At 48.4% G+C, this 19,123-nt stretch overlaps 7 protein-coding genes across 7 annotated transcripts; 4 read left to right on the top strand and 3 right to left on the bottom strand.

Annotated features, from left to right (window-relative positions):
- Positions 1–59: 59 nt before the first annotated feature.
- F5B22DRAFT_512197 (aldehyde dehydrogenase) lies at positions 60–2,186 on the top strand. Its single transcript, XM_047972544.1, has 3 exons — positions 60–484; positions 556–755; positions 826–2,186. Exons 1-3 carry the CDS (start codon positions 354–356, stop codon positions 2,004–2,006), a joined length of 1,512 nt encoding a protein of 503 aa, XP_047833982.1. The 5' UTR covers positions 60–353; the 3' UTR covers positions 2,007–2,186.
- Positions 2,187–3,666: 1,480 nt separating this feature from the next.
- Positions 3,667–5,723, bottom strand: F5B22DRAFT_512134 (uncharacterized protein). Its single transcript, XM_047972543.1, has 4 exons — positions 5,130–5,723; positions 4,759–5,072; positions 4,093–4,699; positions 3,667–4,019 (listed from the first exon to the last, which is right to left on the bottom strand). The coding sequence occupies exons 1-4, from the start codon at positions 5,256–5,258 to the stop codon at positions 3,918–3,920; spliced, it is 1,152 nt and encodes a 383-aa protein (XP_047833981.1). The 5' UTR covers positions 5,259–5,723; the 3' UTR covers positions 3,667–3,917.
- Positions 5,724–6,558: 835 nt separating this feature from the next.
- F5B22DRAFT_643545 (uncharacterized protein) lies at positions 6,559–7,260 on the bottom strand (the record flags this gene model as incomplete). Its single annotated transcript, XM_047978291.1, has 1 exon — positions 6,559–7,260. The coding sequence occupies one exon, from the start codon at positions 7,258–7,260 to the stop codon at positions 6,559–6,561; it is 702 nt and encodes a 233-aa protein (XP_047833980.1).
- Positions 7,261–9,270: 2,010 nt separating this feature from the next.
- On the top strand, positions 9,271–11,810 carry F5B22DRAFT_511892 (general substrate transporter). The gene is made up of 2 exons (XM_047972540.1): positions 9,271–10,104; positions 10,178–11,810. The coding sequence occupies exons 1-2, from the start codon at positions 10,003–10,005 to the stop codon at positions 11,639–11,641; spliced, it is 1,566 nt and encodes a 521-aa protein (XP_047833979.1). The 5' UTR covers positions 9,271–10,002; the 3' UTR covers positions 11,642–11,810.
- A 35-nt stretch (positions 11,811–11,845) lies between these two features.
- Positions 11,846–13,391, bottom strand: F5B22DRAFT_594853 (hydantoin racemase). Its single transcript, XM_047974074.1, has 3 exons — positions 12,941–13,391; positions 12,744–12,757; positions 11,846–12,641 (listed from the first exon to the last, which is right to left on the bottom strand). Exons 1-3 carry the CDS (start codon positions 13,044–13,046, stop codon positions 11,979–11,981), a joined length of 783 nt encoding a protein of 260 aa, XP_047833978.1. The 5' UTR covers positions 13,047–13,391; the 3' UTR covers positions 11,846–11,978.
- Positions 13,392–15,628, top strand: F5B22DRAFT_594851 (actin family). The gene is made up of 3 exons (XM_047974073.1): positions 13,392–13,731; positions 13,834–14,256; positions 14,333–15,628. The coding sequence occupies exons 1-3, from the start codon at positions 13,713–13,715 to the stop codon at positions 15,061–15,063; spliced, it is 1,173 nt and encodes a 390-aa protein (XP_047833977.1). The 5' UTR covers positions 13,392–13,712; the 3' UTR covers positions 15,064–15,628.
- F5B22DRAFT_594848 (cyclin-dependent protein) lies at positions 15,629–18,510 on the top strand. Its single transcript, XM_047974072.1, has 3 exons — positions 15,629–15,823; positions 16,032–16,381; positions 16,767–18,510. The coding sequence occupies exons 2-3, from the start codon at positions 16,285–16,287 to the stop codon at positions 18,083–18,085; spliced, it is 1,416 nt and encodes a 471-aa protein (XP_047833976.1). The 5' UTR covers positions 15,629–15,823; positions 16,032–16,284; the 3' UTR covers positions 18,086–18,510.
- The last annotated feature ends 613 nt before the right edge of the window (positions 18,511–19,123 follow it).

Raw genomic sequence — 19,123 nt, 5'->3', positions numbered from 1 at the left:
ACTGATATTCCCTGATCAAAACGGCAGCTTTCTGCGCCAACCCAGTCTTATCAATGGTGATCTCTATCTGTGATTTTCAGTCTGTGGGCCCTTGCCCAGAATGGGGCCTGGCCGGTGGCTCAGATATGCTGCCGGTGCTCGGAGCATCTCGACCGTTTATCGAGCATCGAGTCTTTATATACAGGGTTGGAATGATCAGGCAAGAGCCATGAGCGTGTAAAACAGGCAAAGAGAAGAAAAATCACCGACCGAGCATCATCACCAATATTACCGGCGCACCGTCAACTCTCATATACATTTTCCTCCTATCATTTCATCATATCGCCCTTGACGATAATTACGTACTCACTATCATGACATCGAATATGTACGTTGAGTTAACCGCGCCTAACGAGGTCAGGTACACTCAACCCAGAGGTCTCTTTATCAACAATGAATTCGTCGCTTCTGAGAGCGGGGCAACTATCTCATCAATCGATCCCGCGTAAGATATTCCTTTCGCATGGAGCACTTTCGTCGGTGATGGTAGCTCATGCTGATGCTGAATCATCACAGCACCGAGGAGGAAATTGCGACAGTCTACGCTGCCGGAGAAGCTGACGTAGACAAGGCCGTTCGTGTTGCGCATAAAGCCCTGAAAGAGCCTTCATGGAAGCATCTCTCCGCGTCAGATCGTGGCGCCCTGATGTGGAAGCTGGCAGATTTGATGGAACAGAATCGCGAGTTATTCGCCACCATTGATGCTTGGGACAACGGTAAGGACTCACTCTGCGTCAAGAAAACCAGCACCATTTTGAGAATGCTGACATTGATATTCGTATCTAGGAAAAACGTACCAGGAGGCCTTAGAAAACGATCTTGTCGAGGCGGTTGGTGTTATCCGCTACTATGCGGGCTGGGCGGACAAGATCTCCGGCCAGACCATCTCAACAACTTATCAGAAGTTTGCCTACACGATCAGGCAACCTATTGGTGTAGTTGCTCAGATCATTCCCTGGAACTACCCCCTATCGATGGCCACCTGGAAGCTGGGGCCAGCTCTCGCGTGCGGCAACACCGTCGTGCTCAAGTCCGCAGAACAGACGCCTCTCAGCATCCTGGTGCTTGGCGACCTGGTCAAGAAGGCCGGCTTTCCCCCAGGAGTGGTGAACTTTTTAAACGGCATGGGAGCTGTGGCGGGAACCGCCCTCGTCAGCCACCCTCTCGTGGATAAGGTTGCTTTCACTGGGAGCACCGCAACAGCGAGCACTATCATGCGACTCGCTGCCAAGACCCTGAAGAACATCAGTCTGGAGACCGGTGGGAAGTCTCCCCTGGTGGTTTTCGGAGACGCCGAGATGGAACAGGCCGTCAAATGGTCGCATCTGGGTATCATGTCGAACCAGGGTCAGATCTGTACAGCAACATCGAGAATTATAGTACAACAGGACGTGTACGATGAGTTCTTAACTAAATTCCTAGAGACAACGAAGACAACAAGCAAGGTCGGGGATCAGTGGAGTAAAGACACATACCAAGGGCCGCTGGTGTCTAAAGTACAGTATCAACGCGTACTTGACTACGTCAGAATCGGCAAGGAGGAGGGGGCGCAAATGGTTTCTGGAGGGGAGCCTGTGCCAATCGGCAATGGTGGAAAGGGATTCTTTGTCGCCCCGACTATATTCACAGACGTCACACCGTCCATGAAAATCTGGAAAGAAGAGATCTTCGGCCCAGTCGTCGTGATTGCCAAGTTCACGAATGAAGAAGAGGCCATAGCCTTGGCGAACGACACGACCTACGGCCTTGGGGCCGCCGTCTTCACAACTAACCTTGAAAAGGCTCACAGGGTAGCTGCGGAGATCGAGGCCGGTATGGTGTGGGTAAATAGCAGTCAGGATTGCGACCCGAGGGTTCCGTTTGGTGGCGTTAAGCAGAGTGGCATTGGCCGGGAGCTTGGCGAGGCGGGCCTGGATGCATACTCGCAGATTAAGGCAGTCCATGTCAACATGGGGAACAGATTGTAAAGTGACATTTATAAGTATCCCATATATTTTTTAGGAGAACACAACAGGTTTAGGTTTCCTCGAGCCGCCACATCACGGCCTGGCATTTATATTCAAATAGCGGTACTATAGAGCAGAAAAGGTTGACTTAAACGAGGCTGGCGTAGACTCAAGAGTTTCATAGGAGATGAAGGAAAGCCCAGGAGAATAGCAAGTGCTTAAGATTAACCGCAAAGTGAACATCTTCATAAAGGCAACCCAGACTGTATGTACTACAGGAAATTCGATATGGAAACAGAAATTTTATATAAGGACAGAACCATAGTTGCTTATCCCCCCTTAATCATAGCCTACGCTCAGGAACAGGTCGTTCCGTACGCTCTATACACCCTCGTCTGCAGTTTCCCAGCCATCCTCTTCCTGGTCTTCATCGTCTCCATTCTCAACGCCTTCTAGCCTTACACCTTCATCTGAAGAGTTCTGGTCGATGACAGACTCACCGCTACCATCTTCCGATAAATCATCCGAGTGCTCAGACTCGGAATCTGACAAAGCCCATATGTCAACTTCTTCGTCAAAAGGAGAGACTTTCATCCTATCCCTAGATACCTCAATAAACTCCTCGAGGGACTCGATAGCCAGTCCCAGCCTCTCCGCTCGAACATCCAGGTCAATGGCCCTGAAGGTTTCCGCTTCAATGTCGATTCCGGCTTTTGCCTTGGTCTCAGCTATTTCTCTCAGGTCCTGTCTGGCGGACGAAAGGTTCTGAGCTCGGAGCTTAGATATGATAAGCTTTAATCTTTCGGCCTCTTGAACTATCATACGGTCGCGGACACTGCGAAGAAGACGTTCAAACGCGAGTGACTTCCGTTGATCGAAATGTCTCTTTCCAAGTTCATCCTCCCACCAGTTATCCCAGGACAGGATTTCCGGATAACTCAAGTAATCTCCAGATGCGCGAGAGTACGACATAACGAGCCGTCTGAACAACCACAAGGGAGTATTCCCAGAATCATCCACGGTTCGGATGTCAATATCGTTTATTCCGAGTTGTGTGGCGAGATCACAAGACTGTGCATCTCCATGACGTGCGAGTGTATGTAGGATATTCCAGCCATTTCTAATGACTTGTAGGCCATCACAACAAGCTCCAACAGTTCGGAGGTAGAATGCTAGGGGGACATTGTACATGGTGATGGCGTGCCCAAGAGGCGTAATCCCATAAATGTTCCTCATATTTATGGAACGTGCTCCGGCCCTAAACAGCATTTCGTATAGTTCCCATAGATCCGCTCTATGAGATTCTATGCGGTTGCATATGTGCCACACCCCAAAGCCGCGTGTGGTTGTAGCCGCTACGTCGGCGCCTCTTGAGATGAGGATTTTCGCGAAGCGAACTGCATCAGTTTCTTCACTTTGTATCTTCTCCATTGTGACGAGAAGGGCCGTCCAGCCATTACAGTCTTTAGCATTCAGCTGACAGCCTCCTTCTACAAGCAGCTTCGCAGAAGACCAGGCATTAGCGCAAACCGCCTTGAGCAAGGGAGTCGCGTCATTGTCATTTTTGACGTTGAGCAGAGCCTCAAATTCAGGCAAATGTTGAATGAGTATTGGGTTGTCGATTTGGGAAACAACATGAAGAATCGAATCATTCCAAGTAGAATATCGTCTGGTGAGGATGTCAGGTGTATTTTGTAACTGACGATCTATGGTCTCGGTAGAACCCTCTGCGCAAGCTTTCAGGAGGTTGATATAACTATCATCCTCCTCTTCACTAAAACGAAGAAATTCCGTAAGATGAAATTTGTCACGGGCAACAAGCTTCCTACGGCATTGATATGGGACGTCATGATATTCAGATAAAAGAATGTTTCTCACGTTAGTCGCCGCTCGTCTATAATATATTCAGTTAGGTGTTCGTCTTCGAAGTCATCATGTTGATGCGGACCTTGTAGAGCTTGCTTCTTCCATAAGGCCAGGCCAGGTGGTAATGCAATACGTGAGTAGCGGATACCCTCCATAATTTATGATCAACTATTGGTAAAAGAGAAATAAGTAGTGTGCATGATCTCTTAGGGGTCCGTTATCATGAATAATCAACACGCACCTCTATAATACTGTCTCCGTCTTCATACGTACTCAATATCGATAACCCGTAGCGTGACAACCAGTGGTTGAGATATTCCGGTTTACCTAGGTGGCATATTCGCCCCAATTGTCGTCGCGCAAACCACATTTCAAGTGGAATGGTCGGCGTAAAAGATAACGTTATATGAAACGGGAATATGTATGTAAATGACCCCAGCATGGCTAAGCCATGAAGCCATATTGGGATGCGAAGTTGCAGCGATACATACGACTGAGTAGCAGAGCAGCAATTCATTCTGCATTGGTTTCTTACGGCCATCTGCGAGTGGTACGACAAATAGCTAAGACCGGGCAGGCGGATTTGACGATTATAGTAACTCGGTGTTTTATGTCCATTGTCATGGCAAAAGCAGCGACACCGACGGCCCAGGTGTTCCTTAGATCTTCCTGCGCTTGGATCCAGTACTGCTGTTTCGCTCGCGGTTACTATAGCTTTCGCTTCGGCTGAATCCGGTGGGTTGTCTAGGCAATCTCCCGGGGATAGTAAAACGGGTATGCCTTGAGAAGGGCGTCCGACATCTTGGGAAATACGAGTATGTATGTGGAAGAGCATTTCTCCTTGCTTGCTACACTAGTGTTAACTCTAGGTTCATATGTAAACAATGTGGGGTATAGGGACTAGTACTAAGTTAATCGGTCTCGGAATAGACTATACAGATCTTGCAGCCGCTGCCTCTGCTTGTAACACTCTTGCTGTAGTTTTATGACGTTTTTGCGCTTTTTCCACCATCGTAGTTTTGAAGGTTTCAAGTTATGATTCTCGTCGACTAGATACGAATCAGCCAATTCTTGGAGAGAAGCCGTCAAGGACTCGAAATCCTTTCGAATTAGTTTGAGGTATGGAGGCTGGTCGACCTGGAGGAGAGGGGTATGATGTTCGCTGGAGAAGAGATCGATATTCTCCTTCATGTGCTCGTAGAATACATGGAGGCTTTCAAGCTAGACAAGATGTAGGTTAGGAAATGACAGATGATTATGATGCCATTCTCTACGAACCTCGTCAATCAGAGCTTCGACCTCCTCACTTGCGTGTGTGAATGCCCTCAGGGTCTTGATTATCTTTGGAGTGACCGCAATGGCTTGACCGATCGCTATGAAGCTTGCAATGGCACCTAAAACCTCCATCACTAGCGCTTTGTTGCTTGTGCTCGATTGTAGGGAGGTTGGGTGTGCCGGATGTGATCGCTTTTTGCTTGCTCGAATGGCTAAAGCAAGGTAATAGGGATCTTGAACATCGATGAACCAATTCTAAGCAGAAACATTTCAATTGCTCAAGCACGTAAGGTCACATCTAATGGCGAGGCTGCTGCGCATGTTGTATACCCCGCAGCGACAGTCCAACCACATGGAGGCCTCACCTGCTGAGAAAGTATAGTGGTGCCGAGTGCCTACACCTTTTATCATGCCTCTTGCTCAAACACCTACAGTAATTGAAGATAGGTAATCTGGCAATTTATCAATTTGGCAAGAAGAGCACCAACAAGGCGAAAGAATCCCTTAAGATACATCTAAATAAAGATGTGTAGGTTTCAATAGTAGCCCAAAGATTCGCAGTCCTTGTTTATATATTCCACTTAGACGCATCACTTGTATGTAACATGTGTTCCGAGGCTTCAAACCCGTCGGGATCTATCCCAACAGGAGGTCATTACATATATGATATCGGTAAATAGGCAACTAAGATCACTTCGGTTTTCTTATCCTATATATTCAGTTCTTCGTAATAGTTCTGGTTATCTACCTAGGTGTCACAGTACGTACTATAGTTGAGTATAGAGACGCATGGTTTCGACCTGATTACCGTCGTTTGCCTTTTGGTAGCGCAGCGGTTATAGAACTACACTCCTATTCCTCGTTCCGTGACACTAGGTAGCCAAGTCGCCTCCGACTATCTAAAAGAAATCCTCATTTACCACGAGCCGAGAGGATCCAGTTGACCTTTACGTACGCAAACACAATCGCAAGTATAAAGTATCCATGTTAGAAGATGAATTGAGATGGAAAGGCATACTTAAGATACCTACGTAGTTAGGCAGTCTTGCTTCCTTCCGAGGGTCATCCCCTTATGGCAGGCAACCAACTATATGTACCTGGATGTATTTTTGTAAGTGTACTTACCATACCCCTATAACCCCACCTCTCACTTCGGGAATCATGTAGAGGGGAATTGATAGCAACACCGATGGTAGTTTTGAAGAACGATATTTTAACTCTAGAGTTAATTGCAAACAAGTAGGAAATTATACACACCATTCAATTTTCAGGTTTCGAAATTGATATCCTTCCTCCAGCAGGCACCAATACTGTTCGTAATCCATCCATGAAGAGGAAACCCTCCGATATTGTGATACCGTGAATACTAGCAAACATAACACATCACCTCTCAAGCAGATCCCAGATCGTGCGCTTCAAGCATAATACCTCCTCAGACTCCTGGTTCAGTCTCATACCGGCCAGGCTTACTATCTAGGTTTTCATCAACTGGTGACTCGTCCATTTCAGTGTCGACACGAGCTCCCAAACAAGCTTCGGGGTTAAAAATGTATTGCGTTTTCACCGCGATGGAGGTGAACACCTGCGTCTCGTCATATTCGGGTTCGTTTTCGCCCCGGGTCGCGATGCATTGTCGTCCACACCTGTCCGGGCGCCCTTCGTGCACAGATATTCCCCGTGGGCATCTATATGTCTTCAAAATCCATGGGACCAAAGAGAATTTTAGTCTTCGATCGGCTGTGGTGCTCCATGAACGTCTGTGGTCAACATTCTCAACAACATCGATGCCATAGTCTATCTTGACGGCATCTAAATATCCCTGCTTTCGGATCCAACCCTCAAGCTTGGGGATTCCAAAGTATTGAGCCTCGCCCAGAAGAGCAGTGTACTTCGCATAGTCATACATATGCGAACCGGTATCGAAGAATAGTGGGAAATTGCCGGACCGCAGGTAACGGAGTATTTCGGCAAATAACGCAGGGTCTGAGTCAATGAATATCGATCCATCATCACCTTCCTGGTTGTTCCATCGATCCGAAAATAGCGAAGCAAAGTAGGTGCTCTCGCCTACTAGAGTGCCTCGAGTTGTGAGGAATTGCTGCTCACCAACCTGCAGTTTAACCGTGTCATCCATCTTAGAAAGACTTCGAGATAGAGCAATAGGTGGGCCAAGCTCCGTAGGGATTATATGAGAAAGGACAGCTTGATGTACGTTCTGAGTGCCAGTAAGGAGTAATATAATTCTGACAAAATGTGCAACAACGATGAGAGTACATTGGCCATGAATGGATGTTCACAAAAGAGAACTTAAGTTCCCTATTTATTTATTATGCTCTGGATACCATGCTTTGAAATCGGAGCGCATCGCAAGCGATGTGATACTGCCAACACGATTTGTTTGCGTCCTACTACAAGTAACAAACCGATCAGGTTTGAGATGCAACGATCCTCCAACTTAATTTTCATTTGACAGTCGCTCTAGTACACCAAACGAGAGATAGAGGCTACGGTGCATTGCATCGGCGAGGACACTACACTGTCACAATAGCATTGCGTAGAAGAAAGGTATGAGTAACTCCACCCTCATCATCACTGTTACACGCGTACAAGCTGCGCAAGCTGTACAAGCTGAATATGCAGTTCGCCTTGCACTTCGGCCGTACTAAAGGCCATTGCAGGCTTTTCCTGATCTTTTAGAGACATGCAGGCAATATTGGAAAGTGAGGTTATACAGACTTCGCTTCTTGAAACAAGCCCTTGAGACCTAAGCGGTCTGGGCTGGCAGACTAATTGCATATAGAGTCAAGTCAAGCTACCAACAGCCAGGAAGTAGTTGGTTGGTCAAGGATTCATGGCCCTAGTTGATCATTATGTTATGAATAACATCAAGTTCCAAGCCCAGATCTCTGCCCTTGTTATAAGCCTCCGCTTGCCTGCTCACCTAAATACTTAGTTAGAGATAGGTATTTGGGTAATGAGAGCCAGTTATTATGGCCCTAATCATCATTCGATTAGGTATCTTCACAACGTATGAAATATGCATGAAATATATACTTGAAGGGTTATTGCGTATCCTGCGCCTGATGAGGCTGTTTCTACTAGCAATCAAGGCTGGATTCAAACGGGTTCTAGTCAGGTGTCGTTGAGACAGCCTGTGGCTATGTCCCTCTTTTACTGCACCAACCCGTAAGCGATTGCCAACACAGCACAAGTACATTGTCACGACATGCACCAGGCCACTTACATTCATAAACGACAAACGGTACGGGTTAGTTGCTCGCTTGAGGGTCCATGTTTCGAAGCCAGGAACATGAACGCATGTAAGGCTCGTGAGATTCACCTGGGCTTGAAAGTGGCATGTTCAAGATGATGAACACTCATGAAGTAGAAGAGGTGTCGCAACTTCTACATCTTCCTCTTTGTATGCCGGAATATCCTGCTCACCAACGCCCTCACTGCAAACAGAATGTGATGTATGACCTGCAGATGACATGTAATAAAACCGCGTAACGCAAAGCAACATGCGCCCGACGGTGCCAAAGAGTTAGAACAAATCTGCATGAGAGCCATTGACACCATTCTAGCTCTGTTGGAGCCGAGGCTAGCCTTTCAACTCTGGCACTTTTTCTACAACACTGTAGCGTCAACCCATAGCTCTGATATGTCCTACGACATCGTCTGTCCATATTACATAAGCCCGGGAAGATTTTACGGTAACTTTACATTGAATGCTCAAACAGTTGGAATTGATTCTGGCTCTACTATTATATAGACATGAGACTTTTGAAAATGAGGATCATTGACACGGCCTCGGTGTCTTGAAGGGAGTAGTCAGTCTACAAAGGCGCCACTTACCTGGGTAGTGGTGAGCGACTCAGCTGAGTGTCGTTCACATGGTGAGTATAAGGCAGGGATGAAGATGAAATGGATATAAAACTCAGGTTTGATGCCATGTATTACTGTAGCAAAGTCCCAAAGATCATTCTGTCAGTCTTACAGCCTCACATTCGATCAAAAACCATGAAACTCGCTAATGCCCTCGCCGTTTTCGCGGCGACTCTGTCTTACGCTCAGTCTACTGGGACAGAGGTATCTGAGCTAGAAAACGTGGCACTTAGATACATACGCTAGGTAGCTACATGGTAGTGCACCCTTTAATGGGGCTGCCTAGGTACCATGACTTATCGACACCTCTCGTCCCTTTGAGTCTTCCATGTTAGCTTAATACTTCCTCCATTCCTTGGTAATTCTGATATATTGGTTGAATCGTGGTTTTAACATTGCTGTGTATTCCTTTCTGAAAGTTTCGTCTTGTGGTGATTATATGATGGCTACATCTATCTACCATCCACATAACCCCCTAGTACCTTGCTTGTCCAGTAGTACTGGTATGGAGCTCTTACGGGTATTAGCTCGGTATAGAGCTACCTAGGTAGCATGGATTAAAGAGCCCCAAATAGGTGTATACACTAGTCGCTACTTAAGTACATCCGACTGCCTGACATCAACGGGGTGTAGTATGGGTGCTTTTTATTATCATTTAGAAGTAGCTTCTTCATTGCCGTGCTTTTAGCTTCTCTTTGACATCGGAGACTGAAAGTCGCTGGGCCAGTATTCGCCCGGGTAAAGAGGCGAGAGAGGAACGTCTAGGGTGTGACGTTCCTGCCAAGTGTGCCCTGGCCGCACCGCTGCGCACCTGCGCACCTTACATGTAGGTACCTACCTGAGCTTATCCAGGCAGGTAGATCATGAGATCATCCAGATCGTTTATCCCTTCAGACTCCCACGACTACATACTTACCTGACATGGTAAATGGTAATCCGGATGCAGATTGCAAGTATTTGATGCACTGGACACATTGTGGCACACTTAACAATGGCTACCATGCTGCGGCAGTACATGAGGGACGTCTCTCCGTTCCTCCTCTTGCTCGTCATCATCAGCACCCTAGGCCCGCTGCAGTTTGGATATCACATCGTAAGCCTCTGCCCTCACCCGAGAGTTGGTCATTATCCAGCTAGCTAACGTGTCTTATTGCCGCTCGCACTAGGCTGAGCTCAACGCACCACAAGATGTCATCTCCTGCCGCGTTCCCAAGTCGTCATCATCCAGGCTGGCTGCCGCCTTTTCCTCTTGGACCTCGCATTCGAGCTCGAACCGCGTTTCTGCCTCTGCGACCTTCCCCAGTTGCATCCCGATGAACGATGCCCAATTCGCCGTCGTATCGAGCATGTACAACCTCGGTGGTTTGATAGGCGCACTCGCCGGCGGTCCCATATCCTCAACTCGAGGACGACTGTTCGCTATGCGTCTGACTGGCCTATTCTTCGGTGCCGGGTCCGTTCTCCTGACTCTGGGAACGTCCATTGCTGTCATGTCCATCGGGCGAATTCTGGCTGGAGTAGGTGCTGGCGCCGCCACTGTTATCGTCCCCATATACATCAGCGAGGTCGCACCTCCTCGCGAACGGGGTACTTTTGGCGCCATGACTCAAATCAGCATCAATGTTGGTATCCTAGGGACCCAGACACTAGGCTTTTTTCTAAGCTCCGAGTCCACTTGGAGATGGATCTTTGCTACTGGTATCGTCATTGCCGCTCTCCAAATCCTTGGCCTCTTCGTTATTCCCGAAAGCCCGGCTTGGTTGGCCACGCATAATAACGTTGCCGAAGCCAAGCGTACTCTGCAGCGGATTCGCGGCAAGCACTATGATATTGAAGAGGAGACAGCCGCTTGGGATTCGGGCACTGCGTCGCCAGAGGAGGAGCCGCTACTCGATGACTCTCAACACCCGCTGAATCCTCCTAGCCCTAGACGAGCTTCAGTCTCGAGCAAGGGAAGCAGAAATTCTGGTTCTCACTTGGGCTTCTTCCAAGTTGTCAGAGATCCGCAGTATCGTCCAGCATTGGTGGCAGCTGTTGGAGTCATGGCCTCCCAGCAGCTGTGTGGAATCAATTCCATCATTATGTACTCGGTGTCTCTACTAAACAATCTTCTACCCATAAGCTCGGCATTATTGACGATTATTGTATCTGCTATCAACCTCTTTACTACTATTGCGTGCTCGCCATTGCCGGATAAGCTTGGAAGAAAGACATGCCTGCTTCTATCCATCTTCGGCCAAGGAGCAAGCGCACTTACACTAGCCTTGTCAATACTCTTCGGGGCTAAAATTCTCTCTGCCATCGCTGTGCTGTTCTTTGTAGCCTTTTTTGCCGTTGGCCTCGGCCCCGTGCCTTTCATTCTCGCATCTGAGATGGTAGGCCCTGAAGCAGTGGGCGCGGTTCAATCTTGTTGTCTTGGAGCTAGCTACATCACTACCTTCTTGGTGGCTCAGTTCTTCCCAATCATCAATCTCGCTCTGAATAAGAGGTTTGGTGGTGCTGGCTGGGTCTATTTCATTTTTACAGGCTTGGCTGTCCTTTGCGGCCTGTTTGTCATGTGGCGTGTGCCGGAGACCAAGGGAAAGAAGGATGCGGATGAGGTTTGGGGACGAACACGGCGCCTTGACTAGGATCATTTATCGAGCGTCATTATGTATTGAGATAGGGTGCTGGCTGGAAGATTGTAACTTGGTTTCGACTACTGGTAATCATGAAAGACTTGGGGGGGGAAAGAGGCGAATTTTTGTTTCCGCGTAAACTCGCGCAAGTAGTAGTAGTCAGTTGATTATTTAGCCGGCCAATATTGCATCGATCAATTTCTTCGCGATCTATTTGATCCACTGGTGCCTTGATAGTGCTATCTATATTACATCTAGAGTTACAGAAATTGTTTTTGACTTGCAGTCAATCACTCGAGGGTTTATAAAAACATTTTGATCATGTACATATACGATTCTTCCGCTCTTTTCACGCTTTTCCTGGACGTAACCGTTGATGCCTTATCATGTGATCTATCTGCATGACTCCAGCTCTGACACCATCAATGACATGAAGCGTAGAATACGCAAACTCCTCGTCACGCTCCTCCTGGGCAGCTTCTCGAATAATGGCCTCTAGCCCCGCCATTCCCGCACATCCCATAACAATAACGTGGATGTCACCTGTGTCTAACAGGCGCTTCGTCGCCTTCTTCAGCTTCTCTCGAATCACAGCGGGGTCAATTCCATGATGGAAGTCCCCTGCATTCAGTCCCGTGGACTGTACACCCGCAAATTTGGCGTTATCGTCTTTCGGGTTTGCTCCCAAGAAGGCCTTGACACCGTCGGATAAGTGGTCTTCCCAAAACTTCCCCGTGGTGACGATTCCCCATTTCTGGCCAGGCCCGAGCAGGGTTATGGCGGCGAGAACGCTGGCCTCGAAGATCCCTGTGACAGCACCGTGAGGTCCGCTTACGGACTGGAGCTTGGGTACTAAAGGGTGCACGCTGAAGCAGGCTACCAGTATGCCGTGATATGAGCCGACGGCGTCGAAGTCGGCGAGGACGGCATCTGTGCTCTGCTGGATGTCGTGGCCGTCGTTGATGCTGGCCGGGCACCCTGAGGGACCTGTGTACGTGTACACTTCAGTTGACTATGTCAACGAAATGTCAGCACCGCTTTGTGACTAGAGTTTGGACCATAACGAAATACTTCAGAACAACTAATAATAGTAAGAAGCAGTATGGCCACATACAGATGGGAGGTCAACTGTGAATCTAGGTTAGTGCTTATAATTCAATCTAGCTTGTGGATGAAACTCCACATAAATCCTTGGGGTGAAATGTATAACTAAAATTTCATGGGACTGCTAAAGGCATGGTCTTCAAAAAAAAAAAAAAAAAAAAAAAAGAACCCCAGTCAGAAGAATCTTCTGTAGTTGCCTCTACTTACTGTCTCGGAGGACTGTTTTCATCCCATCTGTCATAGCTGAGGATGAGTTGGGGTTCAGGAGCAAGATCTTGGTACCCTGTCCTCTCACAAGCGTTGTCGACGACATTGTCACTTTCGGATGCTGGAGCTCTGTCTTTGACTCCCGAAGCACCACCTCGTACGTCAACGTGATTATGGATATATTTTAAGTGATTGAGTTATGTAAATTGGACAATGTCTGCATTTTATATCATTACCTCATATATTGTCTAATTACTACCTAGGTCCCTATAGAATATTCTGATAGGTTGGGTGCCTGTAGGCGGCCCTCAACTGAAGGTCGCTACCTAAACTTCCTTCAGGTTGGCGGGGTTGGATTGAATGAATGCGGGGTTGCCCAGTCTGGTAACACATTACCTAACTACAGTGAGGAAGCACCGCCACAAAGTAGAGCCACCTGGTCAATTAGCAGTGCACTTAGGTACATACCTACTTAGTAAGGCTGGTCCTTAGCTGTCTACCTAAATGGGTCTGACGACAACTGCCTCCTCGTCACTTGTCCAGTCTCCCGCTTGTTGTCTCCAGTCTAATTGTCTCTTGTCGCCGACCGCCTCTTGCCTCATTGCTGTCGCAACCGCCAGTTGAGAGCTTCGTGCCTTTATTTGGTTCTGCTCTCTTTCTCTTCTATATCCGAACAAGCTTTGTGGCGTTTCGACTCTCAGCACCTTTGATCCTCTCGGGCGAGCCGTGGTAATCTCCGTGCTCTGACATTACGCCCGAGAGAGACGCAAGCATGACAGCCCCCCCTATCGGTCGGTAGTAGCCTCTCCAGTATTGCCATCATTGAGTGCCTCTATTTGCACTCAATTGAAGTCCTGATTTTGCGATCTGTTACTGACATAGACGTACACCAGTTCTCGATGGAGGCACCGGCTTCTTAAAGGTCGGATATGCCGCCCAGAACTTCCCTGAGCACCAATTCCCTTCCATAGTTGGTCGACCGATCCTGCGATCCGAAGAGAGGGGCGGCGAAAATGACATCGTCATCAAAGATATCATGTGTGGTGACGAGGCTGCTGCCGCCCGCTCCATGCTTCAGATCACATACCCCATGGAGAATGGTATTGTCAAGAGGTGGGACGATATGCAACATCTATGGGACTTCACCTTTTTTGAGAAGATGCAGATTGACCCCCGTGGCCGAAAGATCCTGCTTACCGAACCCCCAATGAACCCTCTGAAGAACCGAGAGCAGATGTGCGAGGTCATGTTTGAGCGCTACGAGTTTGGTGGTGTCTATGTCGCCATTCAGGCTGTGCTCGCTCTATATGCGCAAGGTGCGTTAACAACTACGATGCCATTCGACCCTATATTCGCGCTATAGTTACTGACAAGTGGGGTGTCTACCTATAGGTCTAAGCTCCGGTGTGGTAGTCGATTCTGGCGATGGTGTTACACATATCGTCCCCGTCTATGAATCCGTTGTCCTCAATCACTTAACTAGGAGGTTAGACGTTGCCGGCCGTGACGTCACCCGCAACCTCATAGCGCTTCTTTTACGCAGGGGTTATGCCTTGAATCGAACCGCCGATTTCGAGACTGTCCGCCAGATCAAGGAAAAGCTCTGCTACGTGTCGTACGATCTAGAGCTAGACAAGCGTCTAAGCGAGGATACCACGGTACTAGTAGAGAGCTACACGCTTCCCGATGGCCGTGTGATCCGAGTCGGCAGTGAACGATTTGAGGCTCCCGAGTGTTTGTTCCAGCCTCACCTGGTAGACTGCGAACAGCCGGGTATTGCCGAGTTCCTCTTCAACACGATCCAGTCCGCCGACGTTGACGTCCGGTCTTCTTTGTTTAAGGCGATAGTGCTTTCGGGTGGCAGTAGCATGTACCCAGGTCTACCATCGAGACTAGAGAAGGAGCTAAAGCAACTGTGGCTGACGCGCGTTCTCGGAGGCGATGCGGAACGACTAAACAAGTTCAAGGTTAGGATAGAAGACCCGCCGCGCCGGAGACACATGGTCTTCTTGGGTGGTGCAGTGCTTGCCAATATCATGGCTGAAAATGAAAGCATGTGGATAACTAAGGAAGAATGGGCCGAGCAAGGACCGAGAATCCTAGAAAAGCTAGGACCACGTTAGAAACGATGGGGGAAGAGAGCGAGCATGAAATGATGTATTGTTTTGGAGCTCAGTGGGCTTCATTGCTATCTAAACCTGAAATCCGAATAAAAGGCTATCTCAAACCGTGGCTGTGTAAGGCTTATTCAGAACTGTGCCTTCATGATGTATATTTTCTCCGGCTATGCTGTACGGGATATTTTCTTCAAATATCCGAGCGTCTGCAATTCCAAAGCCTTTCTCATAGCTTGAGGATATACAAAAGCCCATCAACAGCTTTCTCTGTAACTCATCGATAAATACGGGGTGATACAGGTATTGATTTACTCCGCCAAAATCTAGATGGAGAGACATGCCGACTGGGTATATATATGGATGGGCCTTGAAGTGTCTGTCCTTGCGATTGGTATACTGTATTCCTAGGATTTTATTGTGATGTCTAATGTCTAATAGGACGATTTCCGGTCATTACTCTGCAGGTGCATTATCACGGAGTACTACTGCGCCACACTTTGGCACTCTCCCCACACATACCTTAGGTACCTAGGTACCTACCTAACCTACCTCTTTAAGGTTATCGACTTAGCCACGCCTTGGCTTTAAGGCAGCCACATCAGCCTATTCGCACTTTGGTCTGGTCTGGTTGACACCTTGTTGAGGCTCCTACTTCGTATTGATGGGCATTGGATTATGAATAGTTGAAACAGGTCAACACCGAAGCTTCAGACGGGTTGAACAAGCATCAACCAGGGAGATTTCGGCTAAGAAATAGCTGGGTTAGGTATGGTGCACAACCTGGCCACCTATATCTCGATTATTATTGCCTTATTTGAACTTCGTTTCAATGGTTGGGACATTCAAAGCTCTACTGCACATGCACCACGAGACCGACTGATCCAGCCTAGACCCTCGCCGTCTCATTGCCATTCATTCAAATTTCGTCGCTGTCAATTTTTGTCTCAAAACTCCGCCATCTAACGTTAGAATAGCGTACCATCACCAGTCGACAATCGGACCACTGTGGATCTAGCCTCAGTCATTCTCACACTTCCCTTCTTCAGCCCTTTTCACATGATCGCCCACCACCAATCGTTGTCAATACCACGAAAGTACATGAAAACGATCGCCACCGTCCGAGTGTGTCCCTTGTCTCACCGCAACTTCCGGGCTTCCGGGAGGAGGTGAGCGCCTCGCCTCCTTTGCACAACATACGGTAGCAAATAGCCACACAGCCAGCCAGCCATGACTCTCACAAACCCACCTTCGGCAGCATCGGGGCCCGCCTCGGTATCTGCGCGGCCTCAGACATTAAAAAGGAGTGTCCAGGCTGCTTTTGAAGGTAAGACTTCTTATTTACTTGGGCTCTGATTGAAACCGAGATCTACGCCACTGTCCCTTTCGCGGACCCACTGTCGAGTGACAGGCGATGTATAAGGGAACTGGTTTCCTTATGTTCCAGATGAAGATACATCGGCATTCACACACATTTACCTCAATATCATGAAGGGGACTCGCTTTGGCCACGATGGGAGGCTCGCCTATCGCACAAGTGCCACCCCTTATAGTGAGTTATTTTAAAAGACCTCGTCGGATTCTCGGGGTCTGTCTAGTCTCCTCGTCATGTTCTCACCACTCACTGGTCTACTCATCTCTGGGTGTTTCAACAGCCTCGATTATGCCGAACATCCTACTATGCATTCGCTGACCGACTCTTCTGCATTTAGATCCCAGCGACCGTGGTACCAAGGTGGGTTACCAGTCCAAGGTCAAGGTGATGGATAAGTACCGAGTCGTAGGATTTATCAGCAGCGGAACCTACGGGCGCGTGTACAAGGCACATGGGCGGCAAGGCCAGCCAGGCGACTTCGCCATTAAGAAGTTCAAGCCCGATAAGGAGGGTGAGCAAATCCAGTATACAGGCATTTCTCAATCTGCCATTCGGGAAATGGCCCTATGCTCAGAACTGCGTCATGACAACGTCATCCGCCTAATCGAGATCATTCTCGAGGACAAGTGCATCTTCATGGTCTTCGAGTATGCCGAGCACGACCTCCTGCAGATTATCCACCACCACACGCAGCAACCGCGCCACACCATACCGCCCAGTACCATCAAGAGTATCATGTTCCAGCTGCTAAACGGGTGCCAGTACCTGCATACCAACTGGGTTTTGCACCGTGATCTCAAGCCCGCCAACATTATGGTGACCTCGTCAGGCCATGTCAAGATCGGCGACCTCGGGCTCGCGCGGCTATTCAACAAACCGCTCCACTCCCTGTTCAGTGGCGATAAAGTCGTCGTGACAATATGGTATCGCGCGCCCGAATTGCTGCTAGGAAGCCGGCACTATACACCTGCCATCGACCTTTGGGCCGTAGGATGCATCTTCGCCGAACTGCTATCGCTACGCCCCATTTTCAAGGGCGAGGAAGCAAAGATGGACAAGAAGACCGTCCCCTTCCAACGCAACCAAATGCAGAAGATCGTCGAGATTATGGGCCTACCCAATAAAGAGCGCTGGCCCCTCCTAACGAGCATGCCCGAGTACAGTAACTTGTCTACGCTCACGCCCCCCATGCTCCACCCAGGCCATCACCACCATCCTCACCATACACACCACAAGTCCTCAGCAGCGTCCACAAGCCATCTAGAAAAGTGGTACCACAGCACCACAACCGCGCACTCGTCGACCTCGTCCCCGACGTCTAACGGCAGCCTCGCGTCTCTCGGAGGAGAAGGATACAAACTCCTCGCAGGACTCCTCGAGTACGACCCCGAGAAGCGGTTGACAGCCGCGCAGGCGCTGCACCATCCTTTCTTCGGCGGCTCAGGATCGGCCTCAGGAATGGGTCTTGGAAATTCTTCGAGCGCGGAACGGATAAGTAGTAATTGTTTCGAGGGTCTAAAGACGGCGTATCCCACACGCCGCGTCAGCCAAGATGACAATGACATCCGCACGAGTAGCTTACCCGGCACAAAGCGGTCGGGTCTGCCGGATGATAGCCTCGTGGCACGTCCTGTTAAGAGAGTCAAAGAGGGGTAAATCAAACCTGCTTAGTCCTCATAGAGGAGGAAATTGCAGAAAAGGGGAGAAAGGCATATCCCATTTCTATATCTCCACCCAAGTCCGAAATATCTTCACAAGCACGATTCTTGATATCTTCAAGCTGCCGAATAAACACTCTACGCGCGAGTTAGAAGGGGTTAAAGCAGTTCGAATCGGAGAGCGGCGCACATGTCGAATAATATCTGCGCCTCTACCTATTTTCATGATACTACGGTTATGCATAGCCAGGCGTTCGGTTCAGGGATATTATGTTTACGATGCACGCGGTCTGTTTAGTTAATTATGTATATAATCGGATAGCAAGTCAAGTCAGGCGGAAGAAATGCAATCCATAGTCCAATCAAGTACAGATCAGTCAAATCCAGCACTATAGGCTGATGACTGTCACTAGTCTTATAACTTGTTTACATTCCTCTTTTTGCTCCACTCTAGTATCTATCTAAGTTCGCCCATTTTTGTGCAGTTCAGCATGATTGATTACGCTCATGGCTAGGTACCTAGGTATATATCGCGGGACCCCATATCTCGATTTATTTATACAAACTTGCATTCTCTCTTCCTCTCTTTCTCAGCCCCTTTGTGTTGTTTCACGTTCAACAGCCGTAGCACGAATAAATAGCAGACGTAGCAATTTAACGAAATAAGAGGGGAAATTCCTTGTAAAAGTCATAGTTCAAGGCAATCGTCATAAATTAGTTAATTAATTAGGTAAGTACGTAGTAAGAAGTGCTGATTCGGCCCCTGCTTGCTTGCTCGCTGGCTGGCTGGCTGGCTGCCATCGCTTCTGCTGTTAATGTTGAGCAAAATAGTATCGTGAAAATGGGGTATCCCACATTCTCCCATTCCACATTTGTCGTATTTCTTTCGGTGTTCTGTCTGCCAACCGCTGGTGTATGAAACCGCGTCCAAGAGAGCCAAAATTACAGCACTAAAATAGCAAAAACATATCATTCATGTTCGTTCGGGTTCAAATCTTTCCAGTGAATGATCGTCCGAATTTCTCTTTCATCCTTC

The sequence above is a fragment of the Xylaria bambusicola genome (assembly GCF_022495145.1).
Source record: "Xylaria bambusicola strain CBS 139988 unplaced genomic scaffold F5B22scaffold_7, whole genome shotgun sequence".
Classification (NCBI taxonomy): Eukaryota; Fungi; Ascomycota; class Sordariomycetes; order Xylariales; family Xylariaceae; genus Xylaria; species Xylaria bambusicola.
Note: the sequence above shows the minus strand (reverse complement) of the source record. Positions and strands in the feature narration are given on the sequence as shown.

Bases quoted from the DNA above. Each gene is read 5' to 3' on its own strand.
- F5B22DRAFT_594851 (XM_047974073.1), top strand. The intron at 14,257-14,332 runs GTGCGTTAACAA...GTCTACCTATAG, and splicing joins GCTCGCTCTATATGCGCAAG to GTCTAAGCTCCGGTGTGGTA.
- F5B22DRAFT_512197 (XM_047972544.1), top strand. From the start codon at position 354: ATGACATCGAATATGTACGTTGAGTTAACCGCGCCTAACGAGGTCAGG. The intron at 485-555 runs GTAAGATATTCC...GAATCATCACAG, and splicing joins ATCTCATCAATCGATCCCGC to CACCGAGGAGGAAATTGCGA. The intron at 756-825 runs GTAAGGACTCAC...ATTCGTATCTAG, and splicing joins CATTGATGCTTGGGACAACG to GAAAAACGTACCAGGAGGCC.
- F5B22DRAFT_512134 (XM_047972543.1), bottom strand. From the start codon at position 5,258: ATGGAGGTTTTAGGTGCCATTGCAAGCTTCATAGCGATCGGTCAAGCC. The intron at 5,073-5,129 runs GTTCGTAGAGAA...CATCTTGTCTAG, and splicing joins TCGAAGCTCTGATTGACGAG to CTTGAAAGCCTCCATGTATT. The intron at 4,020-4,092 runs GTGCGTGTTGAT...TTTTACCAATAG, and splicing joins ACGGAGACAGTATTATAGAG to TTGATCATAAATTATGGAGG.
- F5B22DRAFT_594853 (XM_047974074.1), bottom strand. From the start codon at position 13,046: ATGTCGTCGACAACGCTTGTGAGAGGACAGGGTACCAAGATCTTGCTC.
- F5B22DRAFT_594848 (XM_047974072.1), top strand. From the start codon at position 16,285: ATGACTCTCACAAACCCACCTTCGGCAGCATCGGGGCCCGCCTCGGTA. The intron at 16,382-16,766 runs GTAAGACTTCTT...TTCTGCATTTAG, and splicing joins TGTCCAGGCTGCTTTTGAAG to ATCCCAGCGACCGTGGTACC.
- F5B22DRAFT_511892 (XM_047972540.1), top strand. From the start codon at position 10,003: ATGGCTACCATGCTGCGGCAGTACATGAGGGACGTCTCTCCGTTCCTC. The intron at 10,105-10,177 runs GTAAGCCTCTGC...CGCTCGCACTAG, and splicing joins TGCAGTTTGGATATCACATC to GCTGAGCTCAACGCACCACA.